The 10,987-nt window shown below is 47.3% G+C and overlaps 1 protein-coding gene across 2 annotated transcripts in view; it reads left to right on the forward strand.

The window, feature by feature from the left end:
- GAB2 (GRB2 associated binding protein 2) overlaps positions 1-9,608 on the forward strand; it is a 99,065-nt gene extending 89,457 nt beyond the window's left edge. For both annotated transcript variants that reach the window (XM_064441483.1, XM_064441484.1), the window contains exons 8-10: positions 853-955; positions 1,812-1,937; positions 3,077-9,608. In XM_064441483.1, the coding sequence (XP_064297553.1) occupies positions 853-955; positions 1,812-1,937; positions 3,077-3,220 (373 nt within the window). In that variant the 3' untranslated portion in view covers positions 3,221-9,608. The remainder of the gene's footprint in view (positions 1-852; positions 956-1,811; positions 1,938-3,076) is intronic.
- The last annotated feature ends 1,379 nt before the right edge of the window (positions 9,609-10,987 follow it).

The raw sequence follows: 10,987 nt of genomic DNA on the forward strand, positions 1-10,987 counted from the left end.
AATGAAACCAAAGCACTTCAGAGCAAAGTCTGCCAGCCAAAAATAACAGGATTCGCACAATTCCAGTTCTGCTACTAATTCGTGTTCTGATGTTGTCCAATGAAAGGCAGAAGCAAAGCGTGGCTGCTATGACTCCTCTAATAAATTGGATTGTGTGGAGACTGACCGCAGGGCATGAGCACTGCGTGCTGAAATCACTGCATCAGGGAACAGCGAGCGGGGTTTGATTGACAAGACATCCAACCCCAGAGAAGCTAATGGATTTTTCCCTTATCAGCTAATCATATGACCCTGCCTTTACTGCAAGGCAACAAATAGCTTTTCAAGATGTGAGCTTTAATGCCAGATGCTGATTGCATTATGTTATTCTGTATAATTAGATTTGGCCAATTGAAAGCAAGACGACGTCTTGGAGGTTTTGTTTTCCAGCAAAAAAAATCAGGTAGGGCCTTGCACAGTAAACAAATCCTGGAGCTGTGGTGAGGCTGAAGGAGAGAAGCTCCACTGAGGCTGGCCCTGCATCCTCCACAATTAAATATTTCCTGTGAGATAAAAGAGTTCATGGACCCTGATTTATGTAGCTGATAGCAGTAGAGTTGTGGGTACATAGCAAACAAGGTGTTGTTATTAAGAAGTCCTAGGAAGAAAAAACCGCAAAGACCAAATCCAGTGAATCTCTGACCCGTAGGAAGGTCAGGTTAGAAGAACCTCAATGCCACCAGCTCTTCCTCATGCCCGGTCTAAGCAGGGTGATGGTTGGAGGCATCAGGTGCTGCCCTCTCCCATCCCTCCTTGGCAATGGACAAGCAGCACCCTCAACCACCATTAACGTATTGACCCTTGTCCTTACAGCCAGAGCTTCAACGCCGGCTCTTTGCAATATTGTCGCCCTGTCTCCTCCCAGAGCATCACCAGCACTGACTCGGGAGACAGCGAGGAGAACTACGTGGCAATGGTAAGGGCCCCACAGCTAAGATACGTGGTCCTGGCAGGACATACACATTTCCCAGCTCTGCAAACACATTCCTAGCTCATGACATGGAAGTGCTCAGCTAGCACTGTGTGGTGTACATCCTTACGTACATCCCTACATGCACAAAACAGTGGCTTTCATTCCTAAAATGACATGTCCGGTCGGGGTTTTAACTGTATATGAGAGCAGGAACATATATCACCTACTTTGCCAGGAATTAAAAGGGGATAAAAATGTCTATGGACTGTCATAGTCTATTTTACTAATTTAAGTTGATTTTTTTCAGATTTTCTTCCCCCTAATAGCTGCTGTCATCATGTTTGTGTAGAGGGCAGGGGCTATCAGAGCAGCAGCAGGGAGTGGCACTGCTTACAGGGAGGGGATTTTGTCTCTCTTTGCAAAGCTGCTGACTTGAAGCATATTTTTGACCCTGTGTAACCAAAGGCGGGTGGGGGGGTAGAGGAAATCTGTGCTCTGTGTAGCATGGTTGTGATTAGCGAAGACCCCAGAGCTGGTCGGGCCTCACTGAGGTGTGGTCCCTGGGAAATGCTGAAGCCCACGTGTGATGTCAGCCATGTGAATAAAATCAGCACAAAGGCAGCAGAACTGCTCCAATACATAAAATCAAGACCATGAGCTTGAAATATTTGTTAGCACTATATACAATACATACAAGTCCCCCAGTGGGTCTGCACACCCTGGTCCCAGAGAGGTAAGGCTGAGACCTCTTCTAAAAGTGCCACTGAGGCATTTCATTGCCAGATTTGTGTTAACTCCTGTTTTTTCCCTTCTTCCCATTTTAATCCTCATTATCTTTCCTGTCTTTTTCCCGCATTAGCAAAACCCCATTTCTGCTTCTCCTGTTCCTAGTGGCACCAACAGCCCAGCACCTAAAAAGAGTTCGGGGAGTGTGGATTATCTGGCCCTGGACTTCCAGCCAAGCTCACCAGGGCCACACAGAAAGGTACAGGGGATTTTATAAACTTCTGATTAAAAGTGATGCATTTTTTAAGGGGTTTTATGCACATTGGCCACAGCATGGCCCAAAGCCCTGGGCAGGGCTGGCAAGTGGCACAGTAACCTCAGAGGCATGATTTTTCCTGCAGACCCGCTGTTATATTTACCCTAGTTCAGACTCAGCCTCTGCTGCATGTCTGTACCCTTGCTGGAAGTGCCACCAGAAGTGTGGATGTGCAGGGGTTCAGGGATACTGGTGAGACCAGAAGATTGTATATTCAAAAGCTGTAGGAGGTATCCCAAGAAGTATCAGAATTTTTTTTTCCTCCTTCAGAACAATAGGTCCTCCAAAACCTAACTTGGGTTTTCTACCTGAGATACTTTCAGGACCTCATTCAGAAAATGCTGGGCCCTTGTCTCCTGCCAGTCAGGTGATTTTAAAGGGCGCCATTTAGGCAGGAAAAGTACAAACTGCTTTCAAAAAGTGAAGCTGTGTTTAAAAGAGAGATTATGTTGAACTGATCAAGCCATCGCTTTGGTGGGAAAGAGCTGTGGGGAGAAGATGGGTTGGGAATGGGATGCCTCTGCTTGTAGAGGCAGACGAAGTTCCAGGATTCAAGAAACTATGGAAAAAAAGTATCTCCTCCTTCCTCAGCAGGCCTCCTGCGTGAACCTGCAAACATATCTGTTGTTCTGGGGATGAAAATGATCTGGTGCCATAGGTGTGTAGAGCCAGCACAGCTAAGAGGGATGGAGCTGGGATTTTTGTGGGTACCTATAAGAGTTCTTGAGTTCTTTACAAGAAAATGTGCAAGATACAACACTGAATTTGCAATATCAGCAGTTAGATACCACAACTGCAACCAACAGGTCCCAGAGTTGGTGGGAAGGTAGAGACCCAGGTGTTGTTTGTACCCTCCCATTGCACTGCAGTCTCATGCAAGCAAGATGCAGAGCAGACTGAAATCTTTCATCCAAGACCCTTCAGGAGGTGAGAGGGAGGGGGATGAGCTATGAGTCTGCAGGAAAGCAGAGGAGGTGCCGGTGGACTTGCAGCACCCACAGTGCCGCTGCGGGAAGGAGTGAGAGGGAAGAGCAGGGAGCTGATCAGTGACCAGGCGGTGGCCGTGTTTCTTCTCCCCACAGCCCTCCACCTCGTCGGTCGCCTCGGATGAGAAGGTTGATTACGTGCAAGTGGACAAGGAGAAGACACAAGCGCTGCAGAGCACCATGCAGGAGTGGACCGACGTGCGGCAGTCCTCAGAGCCCACCAAGAGCATGAAGCAGTAGCATCTGGGGCAGGCAGTGAAACAAGCAAATGTCCCGGCAGTTTTCCCCATCTGGGGCCCCACCGGGCTGCCAGCTCCACTTGGGCTGGGTTTCTAAGACTTGTCTGCAGAGGGGAGGGGATCTTCATTATTTTTTCCTTTTAAGACAAAAAGAAACTTAATTTCAGGGGAAGATTTGGCAGATACTGTTTGCCAGTGATAAAGCCCAACTATGTTCGGTGGCTAGGTTTGTGCTTTAGCTGCTGGATGCGCTATCCAGGAACTTTGACTTAGCAATACCAGGTTTCACCCTACACATCTTTTGCTTACAGCTGTTAAAGCCACCTTGTATGTGGTAACACTGCATCATCTCTCCCCGTCTTCTTCCATACCATACCCCCAAACCATGCCATGCAGGTTTGCAGCATCTCTCATAGGACGTCATTCCCCAGCTCCGATTCCTCATTCTTTATGGTTGCTCTCCTCTCTGCCTCCTCCCAAACCCAAAACTGAGCAAGCACCATTCCTTTTGAAATCATTTTCATTGTCCCATATCTTGTAAATAATATGTTCAAAACCTTTGAGGACTATTCTCCTCCTGGCAGGACAGCCCCCATTTTTTAGTTGTGGTTGTTAACCTTCAGGAGCTTGAAGAGCATCCAGACTGTCCCATTGACCTGACTTGGAAGCCCAGGACTTGCCCTATCATACACACACATATATGCCTGCACATGCTCACACACATGCACGCATGCATCAAACAGCAAGGTTTGTTGGGACATCTTCTGCTGTTGGTGCTCTCCAGCATCTCTCAAAGTCAATGGACTGGAGAGATTGGCTTTGGATGACAGAATTTAAGCCCTAACCCACCGCCTATTTGAAACCAATTGCCTGTGAATCTGGCCCAGAACCAAAATCTGCCCTTTGTGGCACCAAAAGAAGCCCATAGAGTGAGAGTCGTACATCCGTGGCCTCTGTGGTTGAGTACGAGGAGCACAGGGAGGCTCTGGAAACCCTGTATATCTGGACTGGCACAAGAATGAGTGACAGGGGGGAGTGGGAGGCTGTTGCAAGGATGAGAAGGTAGATGCTGTACTGCAGAGGTTGGTCTTGGGCAAGGAGGTCTGGTGGGGTGTATCTTGGAGACAGGAATAGAGTAATTGAAATGTTGGCTGATGGTGAGGCCTTAGACTTGGGAAGAAGCTGGTCAGGAGAGACAGGGCAAGGTGTTTCAATTTTAGTTTTAATGTAGCACTATGGTTGGTTTGTGGCGGGGGCCACATCTTCACATCTTCCACAATGTTTCTTCAACACAGAAATGGGACTTGTTGACGTTAATGACCCTAGGCTCTAATTATGGATGTGAATCTGCTGTTGCCCCTTGCCAGCATCCTTGACACATCCAGGCTTCGATATTGAGGCTGGACTAGATATTTTCTCCCCATTTTCAGCAATGTTTCTTCAACACAGAAATGGGACTTGTTGACGTTAATGACCCTAGGCTCTAATTATGGATGCGAATCTGCTGTTGCCCCTTGCCAGCATCCTTGACACGTCCAGGCTTTGGGATTGCTCCCCAGGCAGCTGCCAGGCGCAGAGAGCTGAGAAGGAAGAGACAGTTTATTGCAGAGATAATAATTCATGATCTCATGAAAACAGGAAGGACTAATGATTGCCATGGAGCAGCCTGATTGCCAGACAGCAAGCATTGACATGGATAAACAGGCCAACCGCAAACCGAAAGCCAAACAAAGGAGACATTAGAAAGATTAGGTAATAATATTTATTAAACAGCTGGAGCTATTCTTTCTGCAAGCTGAACCCCTCCCAACGCCATGGGCTCTACATTCCACCAACACCACCAAGTTGTATTGATTATTGATGCTTAAGTGTTAACACATTTGTTTAAGCTTGGCCTGAGTTTGGAAAGGGCCAGACGTCACCCACACAGGGATAGGATAACAGTCCCTTAAGGGCTGTGTGCTGGTAAAATAAGTCTTGAACACCAGTTTACATTTTCTTCTCACATTCCATGAAAGGAAAGGATATTAATGGAAAAGCTCTGACAAAGCTTTAAAGACATTGAAGTGTTGGCCTTTTACAGAAATAATGAAGCAAATATTCTAATGCTTATGGTAAAAATAATAATCATCTAGTACAGAAAAAAAAAAAGACCCAAAGGGGAAGACTTAGCACAGCCAGATGCTTTCTGATGGTCGAGGAGTGTGTTACAGCCTGCAAGGGCCTTTGCCTCTCATTGGGGGCTTGCACGCTTGCATGGTGAGATAATGAAATGAAGACCAGAGTGCAGTGCTTCGTATTTCTATAGACCCTTTCATCACTGCATCTCAGGGGAGACTAATCATTGGGCCTGATCCAGAGCCCACTGAAGTGTGCGTTCACCCGGCTGGGAACGAACTCCCCATCCCCACTAAAAAGCGAATGTAACTCAGGTGGGAAGCTGTTTTTTTCCTATTTCATCCTCTAAACTGCTAGGTGGACACAAAGGAAGATGAGAAAATGGCCCCTCCAAACTAAGTAGCAGCCTGTAGACTCTATGAATTGCCATATAGACATGACTATATCAACCCCTCCTGAAAGCCGTTAAGTAATCAATGGCTGCAGTGGAAACAGTCATTCCTGATAGCTGCCGAGCTGATTACAGCAGTCCCTGATGATTAATGTTTGTGCAGTATTTAGTCTTAAACCATATTGAAAAGCAGCTGGTTTAATTACACGGACTGCCAAGAACTTTGTCCTGAAGGCATTGAGTTTATCACATCCACTCTATACTTGGATGCTCAAGTATGACTGACTCTTTTGTTAGATATAGGTATTTTAGGAAGCTGAGAACATTGCAAATGATTCATTTTAATTGCAATTAAAATGGCTTGAGTCTTCACGTCAGAGCCTGCTCTTCAGCTCTGTGGTCCCATTTAAGAAAAGGGATGTGCCTGCATGTGTGTGTGCTCATGGAGAAGGGTTGTCTGTGGAACAAGCATTATGACCTCAATATTTAGTTTTATGAAGTACTAGGATCATGGCTCAAAGCTCTCCCCAAGCTTTAAAATCACTAAGCTGGTGGTTTTAAAAAGCAGAAGTCTCCAAAGGTATGAATCCCTTGCTGTAAGTGTGTGACTGCTGCTTACGTTTCCTCTGGCTGGTGAGATGTGTGAGCTGCCTTGGAGCTGATTTCCTCTGAACTTACATTTGAGTCTTTGGTGGGAAATACATTTCCAGCTCTAAATGGATGCCAGGCTTAGGCTTAGTTTCAAGTCAGGGAAGAAAAAACAGGTGTGAGTGCAGATTGTGCCAGGGCAAAGCTGAGTGTCTGGCAGACAGGGCCAAATCCAGAGCCAGAACCAAAAGGTAGCTAAGGCTTGGGTTGACTGGGGCTAACTGAGATGGATTTGGACACAGGGCCACCACCCACTGGCAAGGAGTATATATGTTGGGGAACCTGGGGTTGGGAGAAGTGAAGCAGGAGCATTTGCCAGCAAGATTTGAGTCTTGGTCCTCACTATGTCCTCCTTTTGCATGAGTCTCAAGTCAGATCTACAGAGAAGATTTTGGGTTGTGGAGAGGAGTTTTTCTTTGTGAAGGCCATGTACTGGAGGGACCCACCACTCTTGGGACTTACTCAGATGACCTCGAGGGGGTCACCCTGCCCAACAACATGATTCCTCAGCACTCTGGCTTTCAGGGAACCCAGGCCATGTGACCAGTTCTGATCTGGGCAGGAGAAGCCCTACCAGAACGGTGGTGGGGATCTGGCCATGCGGGGGGACACCTTGCTCTGGGGCTCCCTTGGGCTGATCATGGGGCAGCAATGCCACAGCCTCACAGGGTGTCACAAGAGGTTGTGCCATCTCCGTCCTTGGAGCTTTGCAGCACCAGACTAGATCAAGCCCTAAGCAAGGTCAGACCCCATGGCTGACCCTGCTTGGAGCAGGGACTGGGATTAGAGACATCTCTCCCCTCCTGATTTACCATGAGACCCTGTGCTGCTGGGGCTGAGTGGGGACTCCTCCATGTGAAGGAAGGGGCCAAAGGCAGTACCTAGAGTCCTATAGCATCCCAAACAGGACCAGGGCCTCTTCTTCAGCTATGAAGCCACGTGGCAAGGCACAGCTCACCCCTAAGGGCATACCCCCAAGCAAGGTGGCCTAATCCATACTGGGGCCATCCCTTGCCCCTGGGAGAGGGGTGGCTGGCACAGGCCATGTCATCCAGGACACAGACACAGTCCAAGCAACTGCGGGACAGCTTGAACCTCTAAATTTGTTAGGATAGACATTGACCCAGGGCTCTCTGGAGCCCCATGTGAGCCTCTGCACTCTGCAGTCCCAGTCCCTTGAGCATATCAGGAAGAGTTGTCTCCTTCTGGCCACCCATTGACCATACCCAGCTTGTATGTGGTGGTGGGCTTCAGTAGGAAGATGTTTAGGTAGCTCCCAGGTCCTGTCTGATCTTCCTGGCCTGGAAGAGGAATAAGGGGATGGTTTCTTCAAGTCACGCTTGCATTTTGTCATTGTATTCTCACCCGGTGATGTTGCTATTCCATGTAAAAGTTGACAGCTGCACTGTAATTCCCATTCTGTATTGGAGGGCTGTTATCTGGATGAGACAGGTACAGCGGGGCTGTGCCTATGGAGAAGCTCCAGTTGTAACAGGAAGGGCGAAGAGCAGAGCCTAATCCCAACCCCAGCCAGGGACTGAGCCAGAGGACGTGCATAGCCATCAAAAAGCCATCAATAAAATCAGAGGGACCAGTCCAGCATCAAACCACAAGACCCAACAAAGCAGTTTAGGGCCCCTGATGAGTCTGCGTGCCTCTCTTCTCTGCCCAGAAAGCACTACCTGCCCACGTGTACGCAAAGATCTTGCAACTGTTAATGAGGCTTTTGCAGGTAGACTTGTGCACCTTTTGGTCATGATTTCTCCTTAGCCTGGAGCAGTTCATCCCTCCATCAGCTTGTCCTTGGTGTCTGATCCTTGTAGTCGTAATTTTATCTCCTTGTTTTCAACTCTTAGAGCTGTACTGTTAATCAGTGGCTGCTCTCTCAAAAAGTTGATATGTAGCAGGGTCTGACCAAACAGCTCTCCCCTTGCCAAGCCACAGCCACTTTATCCTGGCACATGGTGTCCAAATTTCAACACTGGCCAGTAACATCTTGAGCAGCAGCTGGACCACATGGCTCTATCTCTTGAGCTAAAAGAGCTTCTCAGTGGACTTGCTTCCAATCAGCAGACTCTTAATTTTCAGTGCAGACCATTGCTAACATATAATGTGTGCATTTGTAGGCCAGTGGGTTGACTATATGGGAGGGGTTTGCCCCAAGACCAGGAGATAAGAAGCCGTCATTTTTCTTGTCGTTCTTTGGGTGACACGAGATTTTATCTTCAGGTGGGACAAGGGGTTCATCTGAACTCTCTGTATCCCGCTTTCTTTCCGGCTTGTGAAATGAAGATTTTTAGTACTTGTTTCTCAACCCCACAGACGTGGCATGAGGTAGAATGAATTTACATCGAATAATGCAAAGAGCTCTTTTGAGTCTGCATGCAACAGCTGGGCAGTGTGCAGTGCTACCCCATTGCCATGCCCAGCATTACACACAACACTGCACATCCCTCTCTGCAAAACTCATGAAAAAACCCTCGTTCGTAATTACCAAGGTGGAAAAATCTTGGCAGGTTTTTCTCCTGAGCGAGGGGGCGGGGGGAAAAGCCATTTGCACAGTTTCAGCATTCAGCTGCCACATTGACCCTGAAAACACCACCTTTTGTTTGAGAGCTCTTTGGACGTGGTGGCTGACCCCCACGTGGTGGGGGTAGGGAGCAGGACCCTGGGCTCCATGGGGAGCCCACCAATGAATCCCATAGGGTTAGGACCAAACCTTTAGAGTAGTTATGTCCCACTCAACCCAGCCCTTGGCGAAGTCAATGGGTCCCCGTTGACTTTGGGCATCATTGAGTGGGAACAGACCTGGCCAAATTAGGGTAGTTTTCTCCATTTATTTCTTAACCTGCTGCGAGGTGGGGGTCAGGGCCCTGGCTTTGAAGCCATTGCGTCGGCAGCCAATTCGCAGGGATGTTTTGTGTGTTTCAAAGCCTATGACTGTTCCTAAAAAGGAGTATTTTTAATTTTTTTTCCCATTTGTAGAAGGAAGGACAAGAGTAATCTGTGGCAAACTGTACAGTACGTGTCTTCTTGTGGTGTCACTGTTTGAATGGTTATTAAGTTTTCAAATCACTGTGGACAGCTAATCACTTAAGTTATTAATTTATTCTTTGGGGTTTGTTGGGGTTTTTTTTAAGTAATTTGAAGCAATTATTTATCCTGTAAATCAGTCTTGAGTGAAGCCTAGATAATACTTTTTTTGCTGTTAATAAACATGGTACATGCCTGATGTGAAGGTGATCTCATTTTTAAGTACTGTCTGTATATGCAGCAGGAAAGCAATGGGAAAATAAAAGGATTATAATAAAAAGACATCTCTTACTGGTGACTCCCAGCATGGATTCAGAGTGGGGAGGGAAAGGGGAAATTAATGACTGGATTAAGTTGAATTATGCAGAACCTTTAAAGCTTCCAGAGCATCTTACCTGCATCTCGCCAAGTATCTCCTACAGCTTCGGGTGTCCTGTCTGTGCAATGAGAGCCTTTAGGATGGGGTTAGGGTTTTTCCTGATACTAGAACCCAGACCATGTGTTTTGCAGCTGCTAAAGTGAATTTCATACTATAGATCTGCTCCAGGGATACACTTTGGTGTGTGTAGGGTGAGGACAAATGCTGCCTTACCTACCCATCAGCAGCTCAGCACCTGTGAGCCCCAGCTCAAGACACCAAATCACCCATAAAACCTAAGCACAAGAGCAAATCTTTTTCCCCAGAGTTAAAAGTTAGCACACACCCACCCCCCCCCCCCCCCCACTTCAAGACATTTATATCTACTTTAAAAGAAAAAGACACCTGGGGAAAGACACCTCCCTACAGCACAGCCCCTGTAACCCCCTAGTTTAGACAAGAGTAGCATCACCTCACATCTGCAGCACATATGAGATCCTGAACCTGGACCTGAGGACTCTGCTGTGGGCTCGCCTTGGCCAGAGGCATGTGTGACACTAAGGGCCATACTATCATACATTCTATAGGATACACTTTACCAATATACCATATACAAATATTACTGTCATTATTGACACTATTATTAATATAGTATATACTATAATTGGTATAGCATGGCTAGTAACATACTGTACTAATACTAGACTTCCGTAAGGCCTTTGATACAGCCCCCCTTAACATTCTTACCTCTAAATTGGAGACATACAAGTTTGCTAGATGGACCACTAGGTGGATAAGGAATTGGCTGGATGGATGCATCAGAAGAGTTACAGTCAATGGCTCAGTGTCCAAGTGAAAAGCAGTAACGAGTGCCATCCCTCAAGGGCCCTTAGTGTGACCAATACTATTTAATAGCTTCATCACGCAGTGATGGACAGTGGGGTTGAATGTGTCCTTAGCAAAGCTGCCGATGACACCGAGCTGTGTGGTGTGGTTGATACTCTAGAGAGAAGGGATGCCATCCAGAGGGACCTGGGCAGGCTTGAGAGGTGGGCCTATGTGAGGCTCATGAGGTTCAACAAGGCCAAGTGCAAGGTCCTGCGCATGGGTCAGGGCAATCCCAAGCACACATACGGGCTGGGGGATGGAGAGATGGAGAGCATCCCTGCCAAGAAGGGCTTGGAGGTGCTGGTGGATGAATAATTGGACATGACCCAGCA

The sequence above is a fragment of the Phalacrocorax carbo genome, chromosome 1 (assembly GCF_963921805.1).
Source record: "Phalacrocorax carbo chromosome 1, bPhaCar2.1, whole genome shotgun sequence".
Taxonomy (NCBI): domain Eukaryota; kingdom Metazoa; phylum Chordata; class Aves; order Suliformes; family Phalacrocoracidae; genus Phalacrocorax; species Phalacrocorax carbo.